This window comes from Notothenia rossii, assembly GCF_949606895.1.
Source record: "Notothenia rossii genome assembly, chromosome: 4".
Classification (NCBI taxonomy): Eukaryota; Metazoa; Chordata; class Actinopteri; order Perciformes; family Nototheniidae; genus Notothenia; species Notothenia rossii.
This window is the reverse complement of record NC_136902.1, coordinates 44,316,476-44,341,232: the sequence shown is the minus strand read 5'-3', so window position 1 is coordinate 44,341,232 and position 24,757 is coordinate 44,316,476. Positions and strand designations below refer to the sequence as shown.

The following is a 24,757-nucleotide window of genomic DNA, read 5'->3' as shown; positions in this document are numbered from 1 at the left end:
ATAATCAAGGAACCATCCTCCGATGAAATCTTCAGACACTCGCCCCGCCCCCTTACTGTGTATCGCTCACTGATTGGACGATGCAGTGCATGCACTGATCTGATGCTTCTTGACATGAGCGCAGTTTCCCAGCGGAGTGAAGAAAATACATGAACCTCACGGGAGTCACTCCTCAGTTTATACCGTGTTTTGTTTCAATTAATGTATCATTTAGTTACAAATATGTTATATATCTGAACAACAAAGTGGTCAAAATCATTTTATTCATTTTTTGGAAAGATCTTCATGATCGCTTTTTTCGTTTTACATTTTCATTTATGGTCATTTCCATTCAGTCAGTCATTAAGTGCTATTTAAAATGTTAATTTGCTACATATCCAAACAAACAAACAAAGTGTGCAATCCAATGAATGTTAATCTAACTGGGTTTTGATAGATAACTTATCTCTTTTTCTTCTCTCAATTATTTTATTTATTTTGTGCACTCTAATCAATATTAATCAAACTATTGTTCGTTTATATATTTTAAGAATGGCGTTTATCTTTTTTGAGAATTATTTCTTATTTTATTTTATTTATTTGGGTTTACAACAGATGATACATATGTTTGCGTCAGTAAATGTGTACTAACAGAGGCGGGGGTGTGTGTCGGAATAACGGGTACAGAGCTGGCTGCTGTCAGACGATAAGCTGTGCAGCGTCATCACAAACGGACGTCGCTTCACGTGACGCTCCGGAGGAAAGGACCCACAAAGGTTCATGAGAACTTAGTTCATGAACTAGAGAGTTCAGTACAGATCGCGTTCACACCGGAATAAGTCCATGAGGGACGATTAGGCAAATGAAGCTGCTGTCGTCACTTCTTCTTCTTCTGCTTTGGGTTTACTGGCAGACCGCAAACAACTTCACGGCATATACTGCCACCCGGAGTCCCTGGCCGGAGGTCCCCGGAGTTGGGGACTGGCTTCACTTCTACTGAAGCCTTCAGAGTAAATCGCCAGAACGCCGACACCTCCTCATCTCCACCGCTCCCATGTATTATTTTGTGTTGCCATAAGTTAGTCTCTCTGCGTTTCTGCGCTGGGCTAATGCTAATGCTAATCATGCTAAGGCAAGGATAATAAAATGGCGGCTTCACAAAACTTTTTGCAAAGTGCAACTCCGACAAAAGTGCAACTCCGACAAAAGAGAATACAATAATATTCAATCACTATTATACAGCTAATTACTACCAAACTCACTACACACATCAATGGTCTCCTTTGTGTCATACTATAGCAAGGAGTTTGGAAGAATATGCTTTTGAATAATTTTGGGGAATATTTATAATGTAAAATCTTCAATAAATATGGCATCATCTTCAATAACTTATATATATGTCTACCAAACTCACTATTTGCATTGTTGTTGTTAGCATCTGGTTAGCTAGCTGCGCTAACGGATATTAGAAGCTGTTTCTAAAACAAGGAGAGGGAGAGCTCTGTCCTGTCAGAATGAGAGAGATAACTACAGCTCAGTGAGGTAAGGGACTCTGTGTTTAGATAGTTCACTTTGGTTTATCTCAGTGGGTCTCAAACGTTTTGGTCACCATTTATGAGAATAAAGGAAAAACAGTTATGAAATACTATATGACAGTAAAACAAGAATACAGTTTAAAGAGTGATTTGTAAAATATCCATAAAGAAAAAGAAAATCTGTGTACAGTTCTGTTTCATACGGGTGTTGAGAGATCTATCCATAAATTAATTTTGCTCTCAAAGTGCACCAAGTTGATGCATTTAACTTCAATATTAAAAATAGCACTTTACCTCTACTTACACACCTATGTGCCATTTTATGTGCTGTGCGCTGATTATCGAGCCTTCATTGTAAGAGGTACACTGTGTGTGTGCGTAATCCACTGTAGCACCCGGTTATGGGAAACCCTAGTTTGTACATGTTCAATACATTTGTAACACTGTACAGATGAACGTTTCTTTTTTCGGTTCACCAAAAACAATCTCACTCCAAGCTGAACTCAAATGTTGGCAGCCCTGCTTACACCTGACCTTAAATACCGCCATCCTGTTGTTCTCGTACGTTACCAATTAAGATTTGGCTGAGACATTGACACATGTTGTTATTAGTGTTTAATTTAAGTTAAATTGATGACAATGTACACTTTACCTCTTTGGCATGCACAGTGACACACCATGACTTGATCTAGTTTCTTTCTTTTAGCAGGGCCAATATTTAGGACTGGCTTTAATTTGTGACAGGTGACCAACGACCAATGATAGCCTTATCACGGCTGCAGCTTAGGTCCACAAGGAGACGAAACGATTTCAAAAAATTCTTACGCCCACACGGAATCGGCTCAAGAAACGTGTCTGTCCACACGAAAACGCTCAAACGCTGGAGACGCTGTAGTACATGTAAGTGGCGCCGTACTTCCGCCACAAAATACACCATAAGTAGCGAATAAGACCGATGACGATTATTATTATTATTATTATATTATATTATTATTGTTGCTGATGGTTGTGGTAGAGGAGCTGAAGATTTTGGACTAAAATCTGTATCATGGTCAGTAGCGTCTGTAGCACGAACGCAACCCTGTGATCCGCCATTGTTGTTGTGGTTGTTGGCGAAACGCATCAGCAATAGAGTTGTGCAGTGACGCGTTCTAAAACCCGGAAGTTAGCTTCTTCCGTCTCCCTCGACAAAAAAGCAATGCAATTTATCCATAGGATTTTAGAAAATAGCTCGAAATAAGGTCGGTGGTTGATACACATTTAAGAGACGGATCAAGCTTTGTTCTGTCGGATAATCTCCACATGTCTACACTACTTTTATAATTTTGACTGCACCACTCTATGACGCGGCGTGAGCAGGAGAGGTGGGGCTATGGCGTCATCGTTTCATGAAATGATCGGGCGTACACACGGAGCCGCAAGCGCTTTGTCTCCAGACTTTGGGAGCCGTTATCAAAGTGTATCGGATTCGGGCTCCGAAGCCGCGGCTCCGTTTCGGCTTCGTGTGGACGAACCGTCTATAACAGCGGTCCCCAACCACCGGTGATTTTCGTTTGGATTACTGGTCTGGGGGAAGTGTGTGTGTGTGTGTGTGTGTGTGTGTGTGTGTGTGTGTGTGTGTGTGTGTGTGTGTGTGTGTGTGTGTGTGTGTGTGTGTGTGTGTGTGTGTGTGTGTGTGTGTGTGTGTGTGTGTGTGTGTGTGTGTGTGTGTGTGTGTGTGTGTGTGTGTGTGTGTGTGTGTGTGTGTGTGTGTGTGTGTGTGTGTGTGTGTGTGTGTGTGTGTGTGTGTGTGTGTGTGTTGTGTTGTGTTGTGTTGTGTTGTGTTGTGTTGTGTTGTGTTGTGTTGTGTTGTGTTGTGTTTGTTTCCCGGGGAAAAACACTCACAAGAAACACCGGCTGTTGTTATGCCTGCTGTGACGTCAAGTTACTCCGTTCTCCACTTGTAATTAAGCCGTTACAAGCTTCAAAGTTGTATTTATCATCTCAATTTGCCGAAACAAGTTTATTTGAAATCAGATGAAAACAAACTGTCACGGGCCCTGCCGTGTTACTTATGATTACAATACGCCTTGCATTCATAATGTCAGTGGGAGGGAGGGGAAGCGGCGCTGCGGAAGAGCCCAGTGCGAGTGAGAGGTGCCTGTCATCTTCCCGACAAGCTTCAAACATGTATTTATCGTGTGATTTTGGAAATAAAAGTTTCATATTCTGAAAGCCAATACTTTGTTTATTTAAAATTAAACAAAACACCCGAACCCTGAGAAACTATTTTTTTACGGAAATCAATGTTTATTTTGAAATGAGACGTTGCGACTTCCGACTGATTTAGATAAAGCGGTTGATATTAAACCCACAAAAAGCCCCGCTAAAAACAAGCTGGAAAACAACACAAACTTCTTTAAAGAGCTTACGGAGTAGATTGGACATAAGGAACACACTTCGGGTGTCATTGTCTCCCATTACCCCTAGATTGGACCGGAGTGCCTCCTTCTTTTGCAATGCGAGAGACTTTGAGACAGCAAACTGTCAGCAAACGATAGAGAACGTTAGCGGATACAACTAATATCGTCTCTGTGTGGACGGGGCCTCAGTTAGGAACCTAAGCAAAAAAGCCTATTTGTCCGCAACCCATATCTTTTATCATGGCCCTCTGGAGACTTTTTATGAACTTGACAGAGTGATCCCTGTTCAAATAGCCCCCCGTGTAGGAAACTCACGGCAGGAGGTCCCAGCCTGAAGCCCTGCACAGTGATCCGCACGGTGTCCCCGACCCTGGCCTTACTGGGGCTCATCGACAGCTTGGGTCCTCTGGGAGTAGCTGATAGAAAAGTCAAACGGCATGTATGACTGATAATGTTCAGTGAGACATGCTTCACATTTCATTTGTGGGAATACAGGTAATTGTGAATTGTACATGTTATCTATAAAAAGTTGTCTACCCACATTATAAGGATGTACTGCCCTGCTGAGATGAGATTGGAGATGTCTCCCTTCTGTCATGTAACTTTGGTTCACCCAGTGAAGTGAAGCCGTACTAACTTTGCTCAAGGCTTGGCCTGACCCACTTACTGTTAATTGTTCTCACTTTCCTTTGAGTTCATGGATTCATTACCCAGGTTAGTTCTTTGTAGCTCTGGATTTGATCTCCAAAAAGTGTTTTTGCTCTGGGTATCCATCTCATTATTTCTCTTGAAACGGCACATCATCAGTGTCTGGACTGCCGGGGTTTCGTCTGACATGTCAGTACACTCTGCATATTTATTCTAACTATAACTAGTTTAACTTTCCATCAATGCTCTACTACTGTGGAACTCTTTCCTGACTGAAACAGCTCACTAAATAGAACCTTGTCAATGGGCATCCTCTTTGTTTTACTGCCACCCTCAGGAGTATTGTGTATAAAATGTCTTCAGCCAAACTTCTCGGAAAACCTGTACTTCCTGAAGGTGTCATGACTATGTAAGGCCTGTCACTCATAATTCCAAACCCCTCTAAGCTAAACAGGAAACATTTTGTAAAAAACCAAGTATAGTAATTCAACTAAGTAGAGGGTTTCTGTGCTCAGAGCTACGTCATGAGTACTAGGTCTGCTCTCATGCAAATGAATGCATTTAAAAATGATCAATAAAATGATGTTTTGGTTATATAGTTGATATCATGGGTCCCTTTTGCTTTAAAAGCTGACAGTATAACGGTTGATGTGAGGCGGTGTGTGTGTGCAGGACTCACACAGTGTGACCTCGGCCTGCATGGGCATGGACAGAGCCGGGTGGTGCACCTCACAGCTGAACAGAGCCTCATTGTCCAGCTGGGGGTTGAGGCTCCAGGTCAGCATGGCCCTAACCTCCATGGTGCCGTTCCCTGCCGCCTGCTGCCGCTGCTGGAAGTGGTAGAGCGGGTCGCTGCTCTGGACCCAGTGGGGAAACTCCCGGCTCACCACTGTCTCAGGGATTGCCTCGGTGGTTGTCTTGGGGTCTGATTCGGATTCCTGCTCTTGGCCCTTATCTGAGCCCTGGGGGCCGTCCTGGCCCAGCCGAGCCAGCTTCCCTTCTAGTTCCAGCAGGGACAGGGACTTCTGGACTTTGGTGTCATCTAGGTCTCTACCGGTGAGAGCCCGGGAGCTCGAGCTCATTTCCAGCCTTAGGCCATTTATTTTGTCTTCCACTGACGAGGAAACCTGGACAGTTGGCACCACATCAATCAGCTCCCCATCTCGCTTGAAGTACACCTGAAGGACAGGACAATGGAGGTGTGCTCAACAGGAACGCAGGTCATAAGTACAGCTGGTGGAAGGAGATGCTAAGGAGTCAACAGTGGTGTTCCATAGTGTGTGGTTGTTCACAGTGCAGGGAACAGTGGGGAGGAGGAAAGTGTGAACGTCCAAACAGGATTAACCAGAGGCCTGCACACAACTGATGGCTATGTGTCACTGTTTCTCCTAAAAATACTAAACCATTTATCATATCATCAGAGATTCAGGAACAATTTGCAAATTAACTATCCCGTATACTTCTATTAAGTATTTAATCAATTAGATCTTCAGAGGAACTGTTTCAATGCCACGGAAACCAAATGATAACATGTCATGTTTAAGTCATTGATATGTAGCGAGTTAATTTACCCTTGGCCCGATTGTTACCTTGAGCACATGCCTTTTTATCAGGGACTGTGTATCTCTATTATTGATTTTACATTAGCGCTTCAGAGGTTAGTGCACAATGCAACACTTCTTCGTCATCATGTGCAAAGGCTGAAGCTGCGCCTACGAAGGCTAAAGATGTTTAGATAACAGGCCAGAAAAGTATCTTTCCTGGAAAGCTAGCTTCTGCAATGCCATAGAGGGCTTGAACTTGAAACCTGAGCCGTTTCTCAAAGTCGAGGATGCTTCCTTGGTCGGACATGTCCTTCCGAGTCAGGTCCTTCAGAGGCTAGGCAAGAATCCTTCCTAGCATTCGGAGAACGAAGAATGGAACAGGCTAGCAATTGTGCAGGTGTGCGTCATAATTAGCCTACCTCACGATGTACCTAGCTAATTATGAACTTGCTTTACTTTCACGGAACACATTTATGGTGATAACAAATGTAACAAAGTAACGCTTATTGTTTAGGTGTCTTTTAATAAGCAGGAAGTCCTATCATTAGCTAGAACTAACTAGATCTGATCGATATGGACATAAACGCGAGTAAAGTCCAATCTGAAGGGAGAGAGAGATCAGCTGCTGCTGAAGAGTCGACACGCAGCTCTGCATGATCACCTGCAGCGGTGAGCGGAACAAAACACACACTTCAGGTTAGAATATCACACGTAGCTATTTTAATGACCTCTCAAACTACCTAATCTAGTTATAGATATGTTTAGTTTTACTGTCGGGTGACTCATTACTGATCCGCGATGCTGCATGATACTGATGGGCTGTCAGGAGAGGGAGAGAGCGCTCCGTTTATTATTCCTGTGTTATTGTAAGTTACTGTACACTTTTGAATAGTTAATCTACTATTATTAGTTTGTTTAATATCGAATCATATCAATTTGTTTTAAAGCTCAATAAATAACAAAGAAGACCTTTGACCGGCACTTTTCAAAATTGTGTCCGGAAGATTTAAACTTTAACGGACATGTTGACCGGCGAAAAAATATTCCCAACTTGGGATCAATAAACTATATCTTATCTTAAAATGATCGATGGCTACTGCCATATTTGCAAAATTTGCCTCTGAACCTTGACAAGTGCATGTTTCAGGCTTATCAATTAACAACAGGAGGGATCACAGACATAAGATCAGCTGTTAAATAAAGCTCTTCTGACCTTAGCTGTCATGTGGGTATAATATACCCACATGACCATAAAACTTCTAATTATGGGAAATACAAAACTGTCTTTTAAAACTACAATTTCCATTAGAGACGTGCCATAGAACATGTTGCGAAACACAATTAGCCAGCATGTGTAGTTCTGGGGGGTGTGGCTGGACCCGTTCGAGTCCAGTTTTGGATAGTTAGCCGTGGTTTCATTCCATTTCAAAGAGCTGTTTGACGCTCTGCGTAACCTTGGCGCACTGCCACTGCAACATCCAATCACATAATTTGCAGCCATAGGCAAGATTTTAGCTGGCGCCCCAGCCAGAGAATCATACAATTGAAAATATAAAGATCAATAGAGTATCCAAGGAATACACAATAGAATGGGGGGTGGACGTCACATCCTCTAGGGGGGTCCGGGGGTATGGGATTTTAACATTTTAAAGTAAAATTCTTCAATCTGGTGCACTTTGAGCAGAATTACTAGAGACCTGATCTAGGGGATACAACTCTAAAACACCCATATGAAAAAGATCGGTTTATATTTTAATAATCAAATAAGTCTATGAATATAACCAATAACCTACCATAGCCAAAAACAAATACATCTAACTTATTTTATTTTTGTTGTTCATTCATATCTTATTTGACCTATTAACATTTATTTATTCATCCATATTTTTGTATCTCTCCAGTTTTAAACGATATTTTTGGTTACTGTCCTTTAGTATACATTGGAATAATTTCAAATCTGTTCATCCCGATAATTATAAAGGAGTGCCTTGGAAATATGTGTTTACATAAATTGTGATCAAAACGTTTGAGACCCACTGTGATAACTTAGACTAAAGCAGGGGCGGACTGGGGGGAAAAAGTGGCCCGGGGAGTAATTGACAGACAGGCCCACTTAGTGCGCGGCATGTATCGGCTGGCCGGCGACAAAAGTATGTTACTTAACAAAAAACCCTATGTATTTTATGTTATTTTGGACAATTATTCATATAGTAATCACATTACCTGAGCCCTTGAGTTGCCTAGTGCAAAATAGTTACAGCATATATTTAGTGATTTTAATGTTAACAGATCATTGATGCAATAACATTTTGACCCGATTTGCCTGACTTGACACATGGAATAAAACATGGGCGTAGGAAGCATCCTCAATGTGGGTGAGACAATTTAACAGGGGGTGTTGGCAGGTGGTGGACCTCAGATTTTTTTTTAAATGTTGAAGTTAAATGCATCAATCTGGTGCACTTTGAGAGCAAAATTAGGGACTAAATCGAGGGCAATCAGTAGGGGCTTGGACTGTGAGCCATAGCGTCGCCGGTTCAAGTCCCCGACCAGACCTACATTTGGAGTGTCGACTTCTACTTGGAGAGGTCCCAGTTCACCTCCTGCCCTGCCGTGGTGCACTTGAGAAAGGCACCGGACATCCCCCTTCCCCCCTCACTCCCATTGCTCCCCGGGCACTGTACAATAGCTGCCCAATGCTCCTAGTACTAGACTCCTGGTACTACGATGGGTTAAATGCAGAGAACACATTTCACTGTGTGTGCTGTGTGCTCTGCATGTGTGACCATTAAAGAGGGTTTCATCCCTCCCAATTCTTCTTCAACACCCATATAAAACAGAACTGTGAACAGATTTACTTTTTCTTTCAACATTTATTTGAACAGCAAGAGGAGGCAAAAGTTACTGCACCCAAAACAATAAACCTGCTAGCTAACTAGCCTAAACTCAGTAACAGAATGTGGGCAACACGTTCTTCTCCACAGCCGCGCGACCTCTGAGTCAGACGTCACTTCCTCCTTTTCTATCCTACGGGTACAGCCGTACAGCCACTCCCCCTGAACCCTGTTTCCCTGCCAACCCCCCCCGCCCCTCCCTCTGAACCCAGGGCTCGCTACAATACTGTAGCTTATACTGTAGCCTATACACAAACTATACAAAAAACGCCTTTACGCTTTGGAGCTTGTTTATCCATCTGTAAGCAACTGCCAGCTAGGTCTCTCAGTCACTCACTCCTGATCGTTCACTGCGCAGTGACAGCTGCTACGGGCCTGATGTGAGAAATTGAAACTGATAGATAGAACAAAGGTAGCCCATCAAAACGGCCCAGCCCAGCCCAGCCCAGTGAGTAGGGGCGGACTGGCCATCGGGACGTTCGGGATGAATCCCGATGGGCCGGTACTGAAGTGGGCCGGTCGGACAATGTGGGCCGGACGGTAACCGCCAGGGCTCAACATTATAAATGGCCCGCTGGCCCGGAAGCACTATTTAGACATCCCGGGCCAGCATAACGTAGGCTACTTTCCACTTGCCCGCTCGGGCCACTAAAAATATTGCTTTAAAAAAATATTCCTGTGATATTGGTATTTTGACGAGCAATTTAGTTAAATTGTTTCGTTTATTAACGCTACAACTAGCGTTCCTTGAGTCGGTTGTCGTTGTTGGGTGAAAAGCAAACAGCTGTTTGCTGCGGAGCGCGAGCAGGCTCCCGTGAGCGCGAGCAGGCTCCCGTGAGGGCGAGCAGGCTCCCGTGAGCGCGAGCGCGCTCCTTCACTACAGACTATCGCGCCACCTAACCATTCGCCAAAATTGTTTTAAATACCAGCGGTAACCGGCCAAGCGCCGGGCAAAAAACAATCTTCAAATAAAAGAAAGTCACCGGAGGAGTTAAAGGAGAGTGACAGGGAGCATGAGAAGAAGAGGGAGAGAAAGTTTCAGCCAGCTTGATCGATGGAGTTGGCTTCTAGTGGTGCAGTGACGCGTCCTAAAACCCTTTTATAATCTATCGATTAGATTTATGATTCGAAAATTATAAAAGTAGGGTAGACATGTGGAGATTATCCGGCTGAACAGAACGTGCATTTATCAAACCGGTTTGTTTTCCACAGACCTTATTTACAGCTATTTTCCAAAACCCTGTGGAGAAATCCCATTGCCTTTTGTGGAGGGAACCAGCAGCTTACTTCCTGGTTTTAGGACGCGTCACTGGCTGCACCTCTCAATATGATGCCAATAGAGAACCGCAGTGACGCGTCATAAAACCCGGAAGTAAACTTCTTCCGGTTCCTTTGTCAAAAACCAATGCAATTTCTCCATAGGATTTTGGAAAATAGCTCGATATAAGGTCTGTGGTTGACACACTTTTAAGAGAGGGATCACGTTTTGTTCAGCCGGATAATCTCCAAATGTCAACCCTACTTTTATAATTTTTGAATCATAAATCTAGTCGCCAGAAGCAAAATGCTAACGTTATGCTATAAACGAACTACAAGCCAGTACAGCAGCAGGGTCGCAAGACTTCAACGTCATGCCAACTTAAGATCGTTTCAACTGACTTGCACTGAAACTGCACTTTGAACACTTTAAATATATTAACATTTTAAACTGTATACCCCAGTTATCTAGGCCCTTTTTGTTTTGTTTAACGTATACCACGTTTATCTAGGCCCTTTTTGTTTTATGTATACATGTCACACTGTGGGAAACGATATTTCGATATTTCTGGATGTATAACACAAGTAGAATTTTTGACAGTAAAGCTGACTTTGACTTTCGCGCTTGCATATTTTAACAAAGCTTTTCATTTTACCCACACTGAATTTAACTAGAAGTCATGGCTGTGTCAATTGCCAGTCTCATATCGTTTTACAATGATGACAAGAGTGTAGATAGGAGAGAACCACTACAAGTCAGGACACGTAAAACAGTGAAGCCTAGATGAAGGTGTGCTTACCGGTGTTGTCAGGGCTAGCATGAGGGACAAGGTTTATAGTGTCGGTGAGTAGTGATAGCAAGAGTACCGTTAACCTAGAGTTAATTTATTCACATTAATTCCCATCAACAAATCCATTTTATGTGTCACATGAAATCTTTATTAGGCAAGGCAAGGCAAGTTTATTTATATAGCACTTTTCAACACAAGGCAATTCAAAGTGCTTTACAAAAAATGAAAGACATTAAGAAATTGGCATTTAAAATCAGTCATTAAAAAGAAAAGCTAATAAAATAAACATTAAAAGAAAAAACACATGGATAAAAGTTACAGTGCAGTCTAAGATATGAATAGTTCAATTAAAAGCATCGACAAAAAGAAAAGTCTTCAGCCTGGATTTAAAAGTAGTCAGAGTTGCAGCGGACCTGCAGGTTTCTGGGAGTTTGTTCCAGATATTTGGAGCATAATAACTGAACGCTGCTTCTCCATGTTTAGTTCTGACTCTGGGGACAGAAAGCTGACCAGTCCCTGAAGACCTGAGAGATCTGGATGGTTCATCATTTAGCAGGAGGTCAGAAATGTATTTTGGGCCTAAACCATTCAGTGCTTTATAAACAGCAGCAGTATTTTTGAAATCTATTCTTTGACACACAGGAAGCCAGTGTAAAGACTTCAGAGCAGGAGTGATGTGATCCACTTTCTTAGTGTCAGTGAGGACTCGAGCAGCGGCGTTCTGAATCAGCTGCAGCTTTCTAATAGATTTTTTAGTGAGACCTTTGAAGACACCATTGCAGTAGTCAAGTCTACTGAAGATAAAAGCATGGACAAGTTTTTCCAAATCTTGCTGTGACATTAGTCTTTTAGTCCTAGATATGTTCCTTAGGTGATAGTAAGCTGATCTAGTAACTGTTTTAATGTGACTGTTGAAACTCAGGTCAGAGTCCATGACTACACCTAGATTTCTGGCTTTATCTGTTGTTTTGAACATTGCAGACTGAAGCTCAGCGCTAACTTTTAAACGTCCTGCCTTGGCTCCAAAAACAATTACCTCAGTTTTATCTTTGTTTAATTGGAGAACGTTCTGACACATCCAGTCATTGATTTGTTCAATGCACTTACTCAGTGTTTGAATTGGAGCATAGTCTCCTGGTGAAATGGTTACGTAAATGTGTGTGTCATCCGCATAGCTATGGTAACTTATTTTGTTGTTCTTCATTATCTGAGCCAGTGGTAGCATGTAGACGTTAAAGAGAAGAGGCCCCAAGATTACAAATATTACACACCAGAAAACACACAAATATCCATGAAATAAACATACAGTAGGCTATAAACAATTAAAGGGATAATTGGGAAGGCATTACAAATGTTAATATATTTTAAATAATAAAACAATCCCACCACCACAGGTATCTACAGGAGAAGAGGGAATTCTCTCCACAAAATGTGAATGCCCATGTGGAGAATGGAAATGCAGTCATGCGGCTGCATGAGCCATCTTTGCCATCCACAATTTCAGCTGCACTGACAACCCCCTGTCAGTGGAAGAAGCCAAAGGATGTTGCAATGTTGTGGTTGTTTGTTATGTTGGAAGATATAAAATATTAGTTTCATGGAAGTCACCCCGTCACATATAAGACATACAGTACATAGGCTAAAACAAAACATCTAAAGATATAACCTTGCACTTTGATAAGTCTCGTGAACATTTTCACTATTTTGACATTTTTATAGAGGAAAATTGAACTAAAGAAATAAATGGTAGATTAATCCATATTGAAAATAGGTGTCAGCTGCTACACTAATTATAATAGTTATATTTCTTAATTAATTAAGATAAGATATTACTGTATTGATGCCAATTTGGGAAATGTTTGTGTTGCAGCAGCATAACAAGAAAAACTAAATATAAGTTATACAAAAGTATGTGAGGGATGGGATATTAAATTGAATATAAATGTAAAATGTACATGTGATTTTATGTCCAAGAGAAGCTATGGAGCAGAGAGTTCTCTGCCAGCCAGAGGTGATTTGTTATTAGTTCAATATGTCAAACTGATTTCCCTGACTACAATCTTTAGTTACATGGTGAAACGTTATGCTGCTTGTACTAATTAGACTTATCATATAAGCCACACAGGTTATAATAGGATGTATTCATTATCTTTACTTATGTTGCGGTCTTTTCAGCAGCGCCATCTCTAAAACGGCGATACAGTCACTACCCATTATTTACATTTCACTGTGACATGGACAAAAATGTAACGTCAGCTTACCTCATGGCACGAATCCAGACTCTCCTTTGGAAAACATTGGCCGGGAAACGATAGAACAAGCATGTTTCATGCGAAGACCTGTGGCTGCAACCCGGAGCAAAGCAACAAACCATTGCGTAGCTAACTAGTAGCGCTAGCTTTAGCTAACGTTAGCTAACGAAACGAACTGCCGAGTAAAATTGGAAAACACTGGTAATTAATTATTCTATCATTTTTAAAACTACGGTGTTAAAAACTACAATTTCAAAAATACAGATTCTAATGGTCAGATATATATATACAGATACTAAAGATAGGCATGTACTTGCTTTCAAGCAGAACACAGGGGAAAACAAACTTAGCGGGAGTGTTTACATGTTCGGCATAATGACGTACAACGGCCTCGACAATTTCTGTAGTCCTATTCAGCCACTCGGTAACAACCATTGTTTTTCAGACACGTAAACTCTTCAAAAATCACCAGTGGGGTCACTGCTGATGTATTTAATGTCATAGAACAAAACATGATTTATCTCTTACATTTGTGTCAACCACAGACCTTATTTCGAGCTATTTTCGAAAACCCTATGGAAAAAATGCATTGCATTATGAGGAAGGAACCGGAAGTGCTAAAAATGCTAACTTACTTCCGGGTTTTTGGACATGTCACTGCGGTTCTCTATATAAACAAGGTCTTCTGTCGGCTCTGTACATCAATGCCGACCTATGCTGATAAGTAAGTGAAGAGTAGAAAATATAAAAGGTATTGGCGAAATGTCCCAGCAGTTTAGGATAATGAAGGTTCTAATCCAGGGGTCTGCAACCTTTTTGACCAAAAGAGCCATTTTGCTCCTTTTTCCCCAACATTCTTTTGTCTGGAGCCGCAAAACATATTTCATAGCTTGATAGCTAATAAAGTTGTATTTATTGTTATATCAGACAAAAACTGCAGTTTTTTTGCATTTATTAGGCTATTTATTACATTATATACAACTGTTAACCTCTAATAAGAAACAAAGAACTCCTATAAGGAGAATTACAAATAATACACAGGCCTACTTTAAAATAAATTAAACACAGCACTTGGGGAGTCCTCTGCACATTTGAAGGGAAAAAAAACATTATTAAAATGGGCCCACTTTGAAATAAATAAAACATATAGCTGCACCCTAAAAAGAGTTAAAGGTAGGGTAGGTAAGAATGGAAAAACCAGCTCGAGTGCGCTAGAATTTGAAAATACACAACCGGAAAAAATAGGCCTCTTCCTTCAGACTTTCTTACAGAGTCCCTCCCCCAACACACACGAACGTGCATCATCAATGAGGCCATGAGATAAGTTTGTGCACAGATGGAACAGAGATGGAAGGCTGACAGACAAGTAGGCCATCCAGTTATTTTTAGCCGGGTCGGCTAAAATGATTGGTCGTGCTTTTTACAGCGCTACGGCTTCCAGAGATGAATTTTTGTATGTATTTATTGTCAAAGCATTTAATATATTCATTGCTATCGGGACGTTAAGAGCATTCCATGGAATATAACAAAAAGTGTTTTCTGAAATAAATGACATACCCCATTGAATTATGACTGAAGATCGTCGGCTGTCTTCCTCTCCCGTGTTGTTCCTCGATACGTAAAGGCTGCAGCACCGTTGACAACTTCTCTCTACATATCAAATATACCGGTAAACCAGCATCGTTTGCTGTGAAAGCATATAACTCTGTCCACACAGTTAAATCCTGTGTTCCTCCGGTACTTTTCTTTGATTTATCCATAGTTCGCTCATCGAGCCGGGGCTCCCCGCGCGAGTGCCTCCAAGAAAAGGCGCTCGCGCAGGACCGTAGCAGGATGTGACGCATATTTTAGTTGACCTAATTAAAACCGTTTTGTTTTTTATTTATGTGTCACAGTATCACCTAAAAATACAAGATACGAAACATTTTCAACCGTGCAACAAAATATAAATAGTCCTACAAATACTTTTATTTTATTTCCTTCTTATTTTTGTCTAAGCTCGAGGGAGCCAGAGCAGAGGGCTTAAAGGGCCGCATGCGGCCCCTGTTCTAATCAAATCAATTACATAGCCATTACATGTATAACTCCTAATGACAGGAAGGCAGAAAGTGCATTATACAAATAATAATACTCATAATAATAGCAGACATTTTTTAACAATGACCACAATATCATTATTTTAATAAACCAAATATGAACAATTGAGGAAAATGAGGAAGAACTGATGATTCAAATGTTGTAGTACAAGTAGTAATGTAGTTGGGTCATTCTACAGAAAAGGTGGAATCTGGGTGATACAAATCTGCTGAAATATATTCCTTCTAAACACATCTAAAACCTGTTAAATAGCAATAACTAACTTTTAACTTGATGAATCCACAACAAATAGAGCTTAAAGTATTTTTATTATTTGTATACATTATACAATGCTTATTTGTATAGGAATGTCACTGTTGTTACGGGTTACCAGGAAGAAGAGTAACACCAGTGACAATTTGGAGAAAACACTACCATTTTAACAAAATGGCTGCAATGTGTCAAGACCAAATATGGCTTCAGTCAATATCAAAATCGTTTAACTCTTCAATACAATACATTTTCCCATTCAAATGTTCACCCCTAGGGCTATGAAATGAGTAACACTAATGACAGACTTGGAAGACGCACGTAAAATTTGATGATAAAATTACACCTTTAACAAACAAAGTAAGAAGTATCTGACTTTCCTTATGTCTTTGTCCACTGCACTGTCTCAAATGATCTCTTGTTACAGGAGGCACTTCAGAGACAGTACATTATTTCAAAATAAAAGCGCTTTGTGTAGCAGTAACACCAATGACGTAATTTTGGGTGACTGACATTTATTTGATATTATTAATAATAATTTGCGTTTTATTTTACCATTTCAGTGTTATATTTAATTATTGTAATGTTATGTAAATATAAATTAGATTTATTTATTGAAAAAAAATATTTTAAATTAAAACTATAGGCTCCACTTCCAAGTGACAAGGCAGTTCCTTGAACTTGACATTTTAAATAAATTGCAATTTATGTATAAAACCATTTTTTATTTATTTTTTATTTAGTACCATTGCAAAGACAATCTCTATTTATTCAACATATATAATGAATGTGAGTATTAGGTCAACGTCATGTGTTTTGGTGTCTGCAAAAGTAAGTGACAGTACTTCGACCTTTTCTGTAGAATGACCCAGTTAGTGCATAAATTACTATTGCAACAAATGTGTTAATTTTCTTCATTATTAGTCGACAATTTACTAGCGGTATTTACTTGCGGTGGGCCGGCGGTACCGAAGTGGGCCGGTCGAGAGTCCCGGGCTGATTTGTTGTCCCAGTCCGCCCCTACCAGTGGGCCACACCCCACTGGGCTGGGCTGGGCTGGGCCGGAACACTTACAAATGTGGGCCGGTAGGATTTAGGTAAGCAAAAAAAGGGAGTGGCCGGAATACTTACAAATGTGGGCCGGTAGGATTTAGGCAAAATAAAAAATACTTTTTAAAAAAAAAATATATATATATTTTTTTTTTGGCCCTAAGGCCCACACACAGCACCGGCCCACCGGGGAAACTCCCGGTATTCCCAATGGCCAGTCCGCCCCTGGACTAAAGTTAACCATCTAAACACTCAGTCCTTTACCTCACTGAGCTGTAGTTATCAGCCTCTCAGTGACTGGAGAGGACTCTCCTTCCACATTATTGTAGAAACATCTACTTCTTATATCCGTTAGAGCAGCTAGCACCAGATGCTAATAACAACAGCGCCGGTACCGGTGCGCCCTTCTCTCTCTCCCTCGCTCGCTCCCACGCTCACTTGCACTTTGGCTGTGAGCTGTGGGTGCCTGATAAGCCAACATCCCCCATTTTATATTGATATTATATGAATGAATCGGTTTTTTTACGGTGCAAAGACGCTACAATCGATGCATCGCGAGTTCAACCCAAACTGTAGCCGATGTGCACTCTTTCAAACGGTGCACTCGCATCTTGAACTTTTATGCCGGTGCACTGAGGCGAATCGGTGAATCTTAACATCCCTAGTGTGGACAGAAGAGCATAGCTGTCGCCATTTGCAATTTCATTGTATCATCTTATCATTGTTTTATTAAACGCTGTTAACTTGTAAATAAGCTTCAGAGCTAAAACAAAATAAATTTCACAGCCACATATCTACAGGTGTGGTGAGGGCAGAAGAACTACATATTCTAATTCTAATGTATAATTGTAATGTTATACAATCATGGGCGCGGGAAGGGGGGTGCTGAGGGCGCTGCAGCACCCCCTAGCGGCAGGCAGGGGTTGCGGAGCTCCCCTGTCTGAATTATTATTTGACGGTTATTGCTGCTCCCGCTGTGCATAATCTGTGTAATATGTAGCCAATAAATTCCACATTGTTGGTAAAATAATATTTTGGCCTGCCCCGAATGTTTTTTCTGTAGCCCCGGACAATTCTACCTCAATAATATAATACATTAACCGTGCTTTACGTGAACCTCATCAAGACACGAGAAAGGACGGCAGGACTGTAATTTCCCTTGTTCAGTGAATGCAACAGAGGCAAGACACCAGACCAATCAGAGAGTTGCATGGAAATAAAAGTGTGCTTATGTCATTCAAGCTCGCGGCTCTGTGTGTGTGCGGAAATAGCACATTTACTGTGTGTGAGAGAGGGGGAGAGAGAGAGGGACCGGTGCCAGCAGCAGGGACCGTGTTGTTAGCATCTGGTTAGCTAGCTGCACTAACGGACATACGGAGCTGTTTGTTCCACAACAAGCTGGAGGAGAGCTCTCCTCTCAGACTGAGAGTCTCAGGTGAGCTAAAGGACTCTCTGAGTGTTTTGATAGTTAACTTTAGTCTAAGTTATCTCAGTGGGTCTCAAACGTTTTGGTCAAAAATTATTCAAAAGATTATTTCCGCGGCACACCTTCATATGATCATTATAGTTATAAAAAAAATAAGAGAATAAAGGAAAAACAGTTATGGAATACTATATGGCAGTAAAACAAGAATACACTTTGAAAGGGGAGTGATTTGTAAAATATCCATAAAGAAAAAGAACATCTGCTTACAGTTGTGTTTCATCTGGGTGTTGAGAGATGTATCCATAGATCTCTTAATGTTGCTCGCAAAGTGCAGCAGATTGATGCTTTTAACTTCAATATTTAAAAAAAATCTTCCCGGGGGCGCATGCCCCCGGACCCCCCTAGAGGAGGTGAGGTCCGCTCCCCACTCGTAAAAAAATAGCACTTTACCCCTGCCTATATGCCGTGAGCTGATTATCGAGCCTTCATTGTAACAGTCGCGGGTTTACTGTGTGTTTGCGTATGGGGAGTTTTTTTGTGCATGCTCTATTGTGCCCGTAATAGTGTTCAATGGAGTCCAGCACCTCAGCACCCCCACTCAAAATACCTTCCCGCGCCCCTGTATACAATAGACTTGTTTCCAATATATATAATGGCTTAAGGTTCTTTTTCCTAGCACACAAACCAGTGAAGCAAATTGGATGATGGAGTCCTTCAAGAGAGCTAAAGAGTGAACCTGCTCCGTCTCACCGTTGGAACAGGCTTTGCTCCCGTCACGATGCAGACCAGAGTGAAGTTCTGCGCGTCGTAGCGGCTGAAAGGAGCTGGGCTGTTGGCTGCCACCACAGATATAGACTTGGGAGGTACTGCAGATAAAACCATAAAAGAAAACCAAAATAAACATAGGCCTACATTATAAGTTATTATAAGTATTCATCAAGTAATGAAGAAATCAGGGTTAGGTGAGGAGTCAGTGACGACTCTGAGCTGAGGAAGCTGCAGCAGCACTTCTACTGTGAACTTTAAAATGATTATTCAATTCCTTAAACAGAGGAATGCACTTTCTTGTTGAGATTCGATGTTCAGATGGATATCCGCCACTTTCTGTACACTTTGATAGTTGGTTGGTTTGCCTGGTTTAATCTTAATGTCACACTATCTGCACACAAACACACACACACATATCATGTGCCCTGGTACATACACTATTCCGTTGTATTGGCTTTTTTATAATTTTTGTATTTTATTTTTATTTTGAAAATGAAATTATGCAATATAGCATTGTATATTGAATGATTTAATTTTCTAAATACAAATCAACTAAAAATAAAAGATTGTATTTGTACCAGCTTTGTCTGTTTATTGTTTATTGTCTGTTGATTAATCCCGATCGTACATGATGGCAAAAAGACGATACAAAGAGGAGTTTTTAAACGTTGGCTTCACAAAAGCTGTTAGAAATGGAGAGGGGCGGCCTCAGTGTTTTTTATGTGGAGAGGTGCTCAGTAACGAAAGCTTGAAAATGAATCAATTGGACCTGCATCTCCAAACAAAACATCCTCTGCATCGGGACAAATCGAAGGATTTTTTCATCTGCAAAGAAGAGTCTTACAAGAAGCAGTGTTTTGACGGCGGAAAATTAAGTCACTAATTTTAATCATTTGATTTGTGTGTTTGTGAGTTTGTCAGGGTCTGTTGTGAAATTTTTTCGTTAATGCAAAGTTGGATGAAATGAAGACTGAGCCCCGGAGCGGGCCGCCAGCTGCGCGCTCCCGCGAGTCCACTACATTCTGCACTGGCACAGAGCGATGTTTCAACTTTTACTAGCCTAAAATGTTTTGAAACGGCCGGGAGAAAAACAGAGAAACAATAACCACAGGAAGATTAGAGGGAAAGTGACAGGCAGTATGAGAAGGAAAGCGAAAGAAAGCTTTTTTCACTGCAGCCGCACGGACGTGACTGCTGCAGTGTGATGCACAATACATACTGTATGGGGGTTATTCCGTATCTTTATTCAAGAGCGTGGTCTTTAAATTTGAGAGCATACTTTATTGATTTCACGTTCAGAATATGTATTTCTTCCCTCAAACCCTGTCCTCACACTCAAATAGTGCCTGCTTGCACTTAGATTTGCTCTGCTTCTGCTCAAACTGTACGCTTGCACTTTATTGCTGCCTACAGATTTCAGATTTCCTGTGTTCCAGCTTAAAACCTTCTCCTCGCACTCTCGCCTGCTCTCAGATTTCTTCTGTGCGTGCTTGGATCTTTTGTGCAACAACCCTGTCAAAATCCCTTTGTGGGGATTCCCCACAGTATTGAGTATGTAAGTCGCTTTGGATAAAAGCGTCTAACAAGTAACTTGTAATGTAATGCGCTATAAATGCGGTTGCCCGGTCCACATTATGTCACGGTTTGTGAAACAAGCAGGACCCAAATGCAGATACTGAAACTTCCTTTATTTCAAGGCTATGATATATATAGACAATGACAAAACAGAACACTCACCGCAGAACTAGTCAGGGAACAAGACGAACCGACCAAGACAGACAGACAACCCAGAACTTAAATACACACAAGACTCAATCACACAACAAGACACAGGTGAGGAGGGAGGAGAAAACACAGGGGCCCAGGTGAACATAATCAGACACACCAGGGAAACTATTGACAAGAGGAAAACAAAGGAAAAGGACCAGACAATAGCCCAAAGGCAAACATGACATGGAAAACAGCAAAAACACCCAAACCTACAAAACTATAAACGTGACATAACATGAGAATCGTGACATAACCCCCCCCTCAAGGGACGGATTCCAGACGTCCCAAAAAAACAAAAATCCAGCAGGGTGGGTGGAGGGGGTCTGGAGGACGGGTCTCGGGCGGACGGCCCGGGGGCAAGGCAGAGTTAAAAAAAGGGGAATTCGGGCGGACGGCCCGGGGGCAAGGCAGAGTTCCTCCAACGGCACAGGACATGGGGTTGGCAGGACCCCCGGCAGAAGAGTAGTCTGCGGGACCTCCAACGGCACAGGACATGGGGTTGGCAGGACCCTCGGCAGAAGAGCAGTCTGCGGGACCTCCAACGGCTCAGGACATGGGGTTGGCAGGACCCCCGGCAGAAGGGCAGTCTGCGGGACCTCCAACGACACTTGAGTGTGTTGCTTCGCCAACAGAACCCGGGGAGCTGGCGTCGGACGGACAGCCAACAGGAGACGAGGTGCTGGAGTCGGCCGGTATGCCGACAAGACACGGGGAGCTGGCGTCGGATGGACAGCCATCAGGACACGGGGAGCTGGCGTCGGACGGACAGCCAACCGGAGACGAGGTGCTGGAGTCAGCCGGTATGCTGACAGGACATGGGGAGCTTGCGTCGGACGGACAGCCAACAGGAGACGAGGTGCTGGAGTCGGCCGGTATGCCGACAGGACTCGAGGAGCTGGCGTCGGCCGATGAGTCAGCAGGTGACGAGGGGCTGGAGTCGGGACAATGGTTACTGGAGCCGGCACTGAAGCCGGGACCATGGCTGTAAGGTCCGGTTCTGGAGCAGGAAACATGGCTGTAAGGTCCGGTTCTGGAGCCGGAAACATGGCAGTAAGGTCCCGTTCTGGAGCGGGAAACCTGGCAGTAAGGTCGGGCACTGGAGCCGGAAACATGGCTGTAAGGTCCGGTTCTGGAGCCAGAACCATGGCTGCTGGGCGCGGAGCGGAAGCCTGGACCCTGGCTGTGTAAGCCAGGTAATGGAGTATGGAAGCAAAGCTGCGTGGGCCGGTACTGGAGCATGGAGCCATGGCTGTTGGGGCCTGTTCTGGGGCTGGAACCATGGCTCTTGGGGCTTGAGCTGCTAGCTTGGCCTTGCGACTCCTCCTCTTAGCAAACGCCTGAATACTCCGTGGACCTCCATAAGCCAGACGAGTTCCAGAATATGACTCCTGGACAGGAGCAGGAACTGGGGCAGAAGCATTCGTTGACTGCAGACGGAACCCACCGAGGCGTATGGTGCCAGGTTGGGAATTGGGAGGCTGGGAGCTAGCATGCCTGGGGCTAGCAGGCCGGGAATCACACACAGGGAGGATCTTTGAAATCCAGCCAGGTAAGAACTTCACCATACCTGGTTTCTCTCTAGCCATCTGGCGCGCCTCCGACAACACAGCCTCCCGCTGCTGAACTCCGGGTGCTCTCTTCCATCTATCCGAGCAGTTAGCCAAAAAAAAGGAAAAATGTAATAATTCCGACTCGAACGGATCTGCTGGGCCCATTTCTTGGTCTGTTCGTACTGTCACGGTTTGTGAAACAAGCAGGACCCAAATGCAGATATAAACTGAAACTTCCTTTATTTCAAGGCTATGATATATATATAGACAATGACAAAATAGAACACTCACCGCAGAACTAGTCAGGGAACAAGACGAACCGACCAAGAAAGACAGACAACCCAGAACTTAAATACACACAAGACTCAATCACACAACAAGACACAGGTGAGGAGGGAGGAGAAAACACAGGGGCCCAGGTGAACATAATCAGACAATTAGACACACCAGGAAAACATGACATGGAAAACAGCAAAAACACCCAAAACTACAAAACTATAAGCGTGACATAACATGAGAATCGTGACACATTAGGTATACAGCGTACGCTGGCTGGTGTTAAAAATCACCCAATAACCCAGCAATGTTAATGATAATATCTTCTCTGTTATTTTCAGGCATTTAAAGGGAACAGAGGGGCACTGAGGGCATCCTATCAAGTCAGCCTCCACATTGCCAAAGCAAAGAAGCCCCATACCACCGGTGAGCAGCTGATAAAGTAATGTCTTAAAGATGTGTGTCTCTCTGTCTTTGGTGAGGATGCAGTGAACAAAATTGAGTTGAGTCTGTGCCACTCTCAAACAACACCGTTGCATCCAGAATCAAGGATATGTCAGCTGACATCCAAAAAACAGTCACAGATTATTTTCACTGCAGCTAGACGAGTCTGTGGATGTTGCTGGGATTCCCCAGTTAATGGCCTTTGCCAGATACATTAGTGGTAAAGATATCAAGGAGGAGTTCCTATTCTGTGACCAGCAGCACACAACAACAAGGGGAGAGGATATTTTCAGAGTGGTGGACACACATTTGAAAGAACTGAAATTAGAATGGGAAAACTATAGGTTACTAACGTAACCCCAGTTCTCAGAGTGACATGAAGTGAGATGTCTCACTATGGGATGCGCCTCAACACGTATGCATCAGAAGCATCAATCTCATTATGCCAATCCTGATTGGCTGGTGATCTTGACGACTACGTCAGGGAATCCACCCACCCTTTAAGTAGCTTGCACTACGTCGCAGCCTCATTCAAAATAAGCACCTCTTTTCTCTTCGCCTCAGCAAGAAGGGCCGTCTGGTGAGACATCTCACTTCATGTTACTCTGAGAACTGGGGTTACGTTAGAAACCGATGCCGAAAATAGGAAACAGTTGGCCGAAAACCGAATGCCGAAAGGCCGAAAATGATTAATAGAAATATATATATATAATGTATACATTTTTTACCAATGTTGTTCAGCTACCTGATTATGGAAAAAGACATGATTATGGCAAAACTTAACTTAAATAGTAATCACTATTATGGGTCCATAAAACATTTATTCAGCACTTTTGAATGCATACAGTACATTAATTCCAAGTCAAGTGCATTTTCTCTGTAGGATAACTACAACAAAGTGCATTCAGAACAAAGCCAAGGTGCATAAACATCTAGGCCAGTAGGCCTGCAACAAAATTGTGTAAATAAAGACTAACAGCCAGGCCTTCAACAACAACAAATGCACCGATAAGTGCATGCATACAAATGTGCAAGCTGGATAAATCCACATTAATGTAACTATTTACAAATTCAATTACAATTCAATTTCAAGAATCTGTAAATAAGGCTGTCTGTCTTCATAAGCAAAGTAGTAAACATTGTATAAAGATACATAAAGTGAAAACTGGATACAAAATCCATAACCAATTACAAATTAAATGACAATTTCAAGAATCTGCAAATAAGGTGGTCTGTCCTCATGAGCAATGTAAACAACATTGTATCATTTAGATACCGAAAGTACAATATATTTAACACTGTGCTGCTGTCATTTCCCCTTAATGATAACCTGAGATGGTGAATTATAACTCACAATGAAAATTGTTCAGGAAAGTGGGTATAGAGTAGACATGTAGAACTAGATAAGCTTATGATAAGCCAGCCTTGTCTACTTATTAAGGAAAAGTAGTAGGTTATTTTTAATGGACAGTAGCTTCTCTGCTTTATCAGCCATAAGTCTGCTCCTCTTCTCATCAAGCACATGGCAGCGCTGAACAGTCTCTCGCTGTCAGTGCTTGTGATTTGATCTTACACCCCCTCGAGAAATGTCAGCTGAACACGTTTTACAAATCGCAATCCGCGCCTCTTTCTCTGATATTTTTTAAATATCTCCAAGCGGCAGACATGTTGGCTGTGAGCCAGCCGCGAGCATGGTCGCGCACCGTGCTTGTCGCCGCGTTTTGATTACGTCTTCACAACAACACGTTAGCTTACCAACGTAACCCTGTTCCCTGACATTCGGTGATATTTTTTCGGTGCTAAAACCCTTTCGGCCGAAAACCGA

The 24,757-nt window shown here is 42.4% G+C and overlaps 2 protein-coding genes across 4 annotated transcripts in view; one reads left to right on the top strand and one right to left on the bottom strand.

Moving 5' to 3' along the window:
- Nucleotides 1–24,757, bottom strand: part of LOC307037889 (immunoglobulin superfamily member 21-like) — a 166,295-nt gene that overhangs the window by 3,977 nt on the left and 137,561 nt on the right. For both annotated transcript variants that reach the window (XM_079679088.1, XM_079679089.1), the window contains exons 5-7: nt 18,875–18,990; nt 5,244–5,742; nt 4,232–4,332 (exon numbers count right to left, since the gene is read on the bottom strand). In XM_079679088.1, coding sequence (XP_079535214.1) covers nt 4,232–4,332; nt 5,244–5,742; nt 18,875–18,990 — 716 coding nt within the window. The remainder of the gene's footprint in view (nt 1–4,231; nt 4,333–5,243; nt 5,743–18,874; nt 18,991–24,757) is intronic.
- LOC307037890 (uncharacterized protein) overlaps nt 20,050–24,757 on the top strand; it is a 29,365-nt gene continuing 24,657 nt past the window's right edge. The window contains exon 1 of one of the 2 annotated variants that reach the window (XM_079679091.1): nt 20,050–22,914. Coding sequence is in view for 1 of the 2 variants with exons in the window: in XM_079679092.1 (XP_079535218.1) it covers nt 21,156–21,650 (495 nt within the window). In the remaining variant the exon portion in view is untranslated. The remainder of the gene's footprint in view (nt 22,915–24,757) is intronic. The other variant, XM_079679092.1, reaches the window with a different exon arrangement.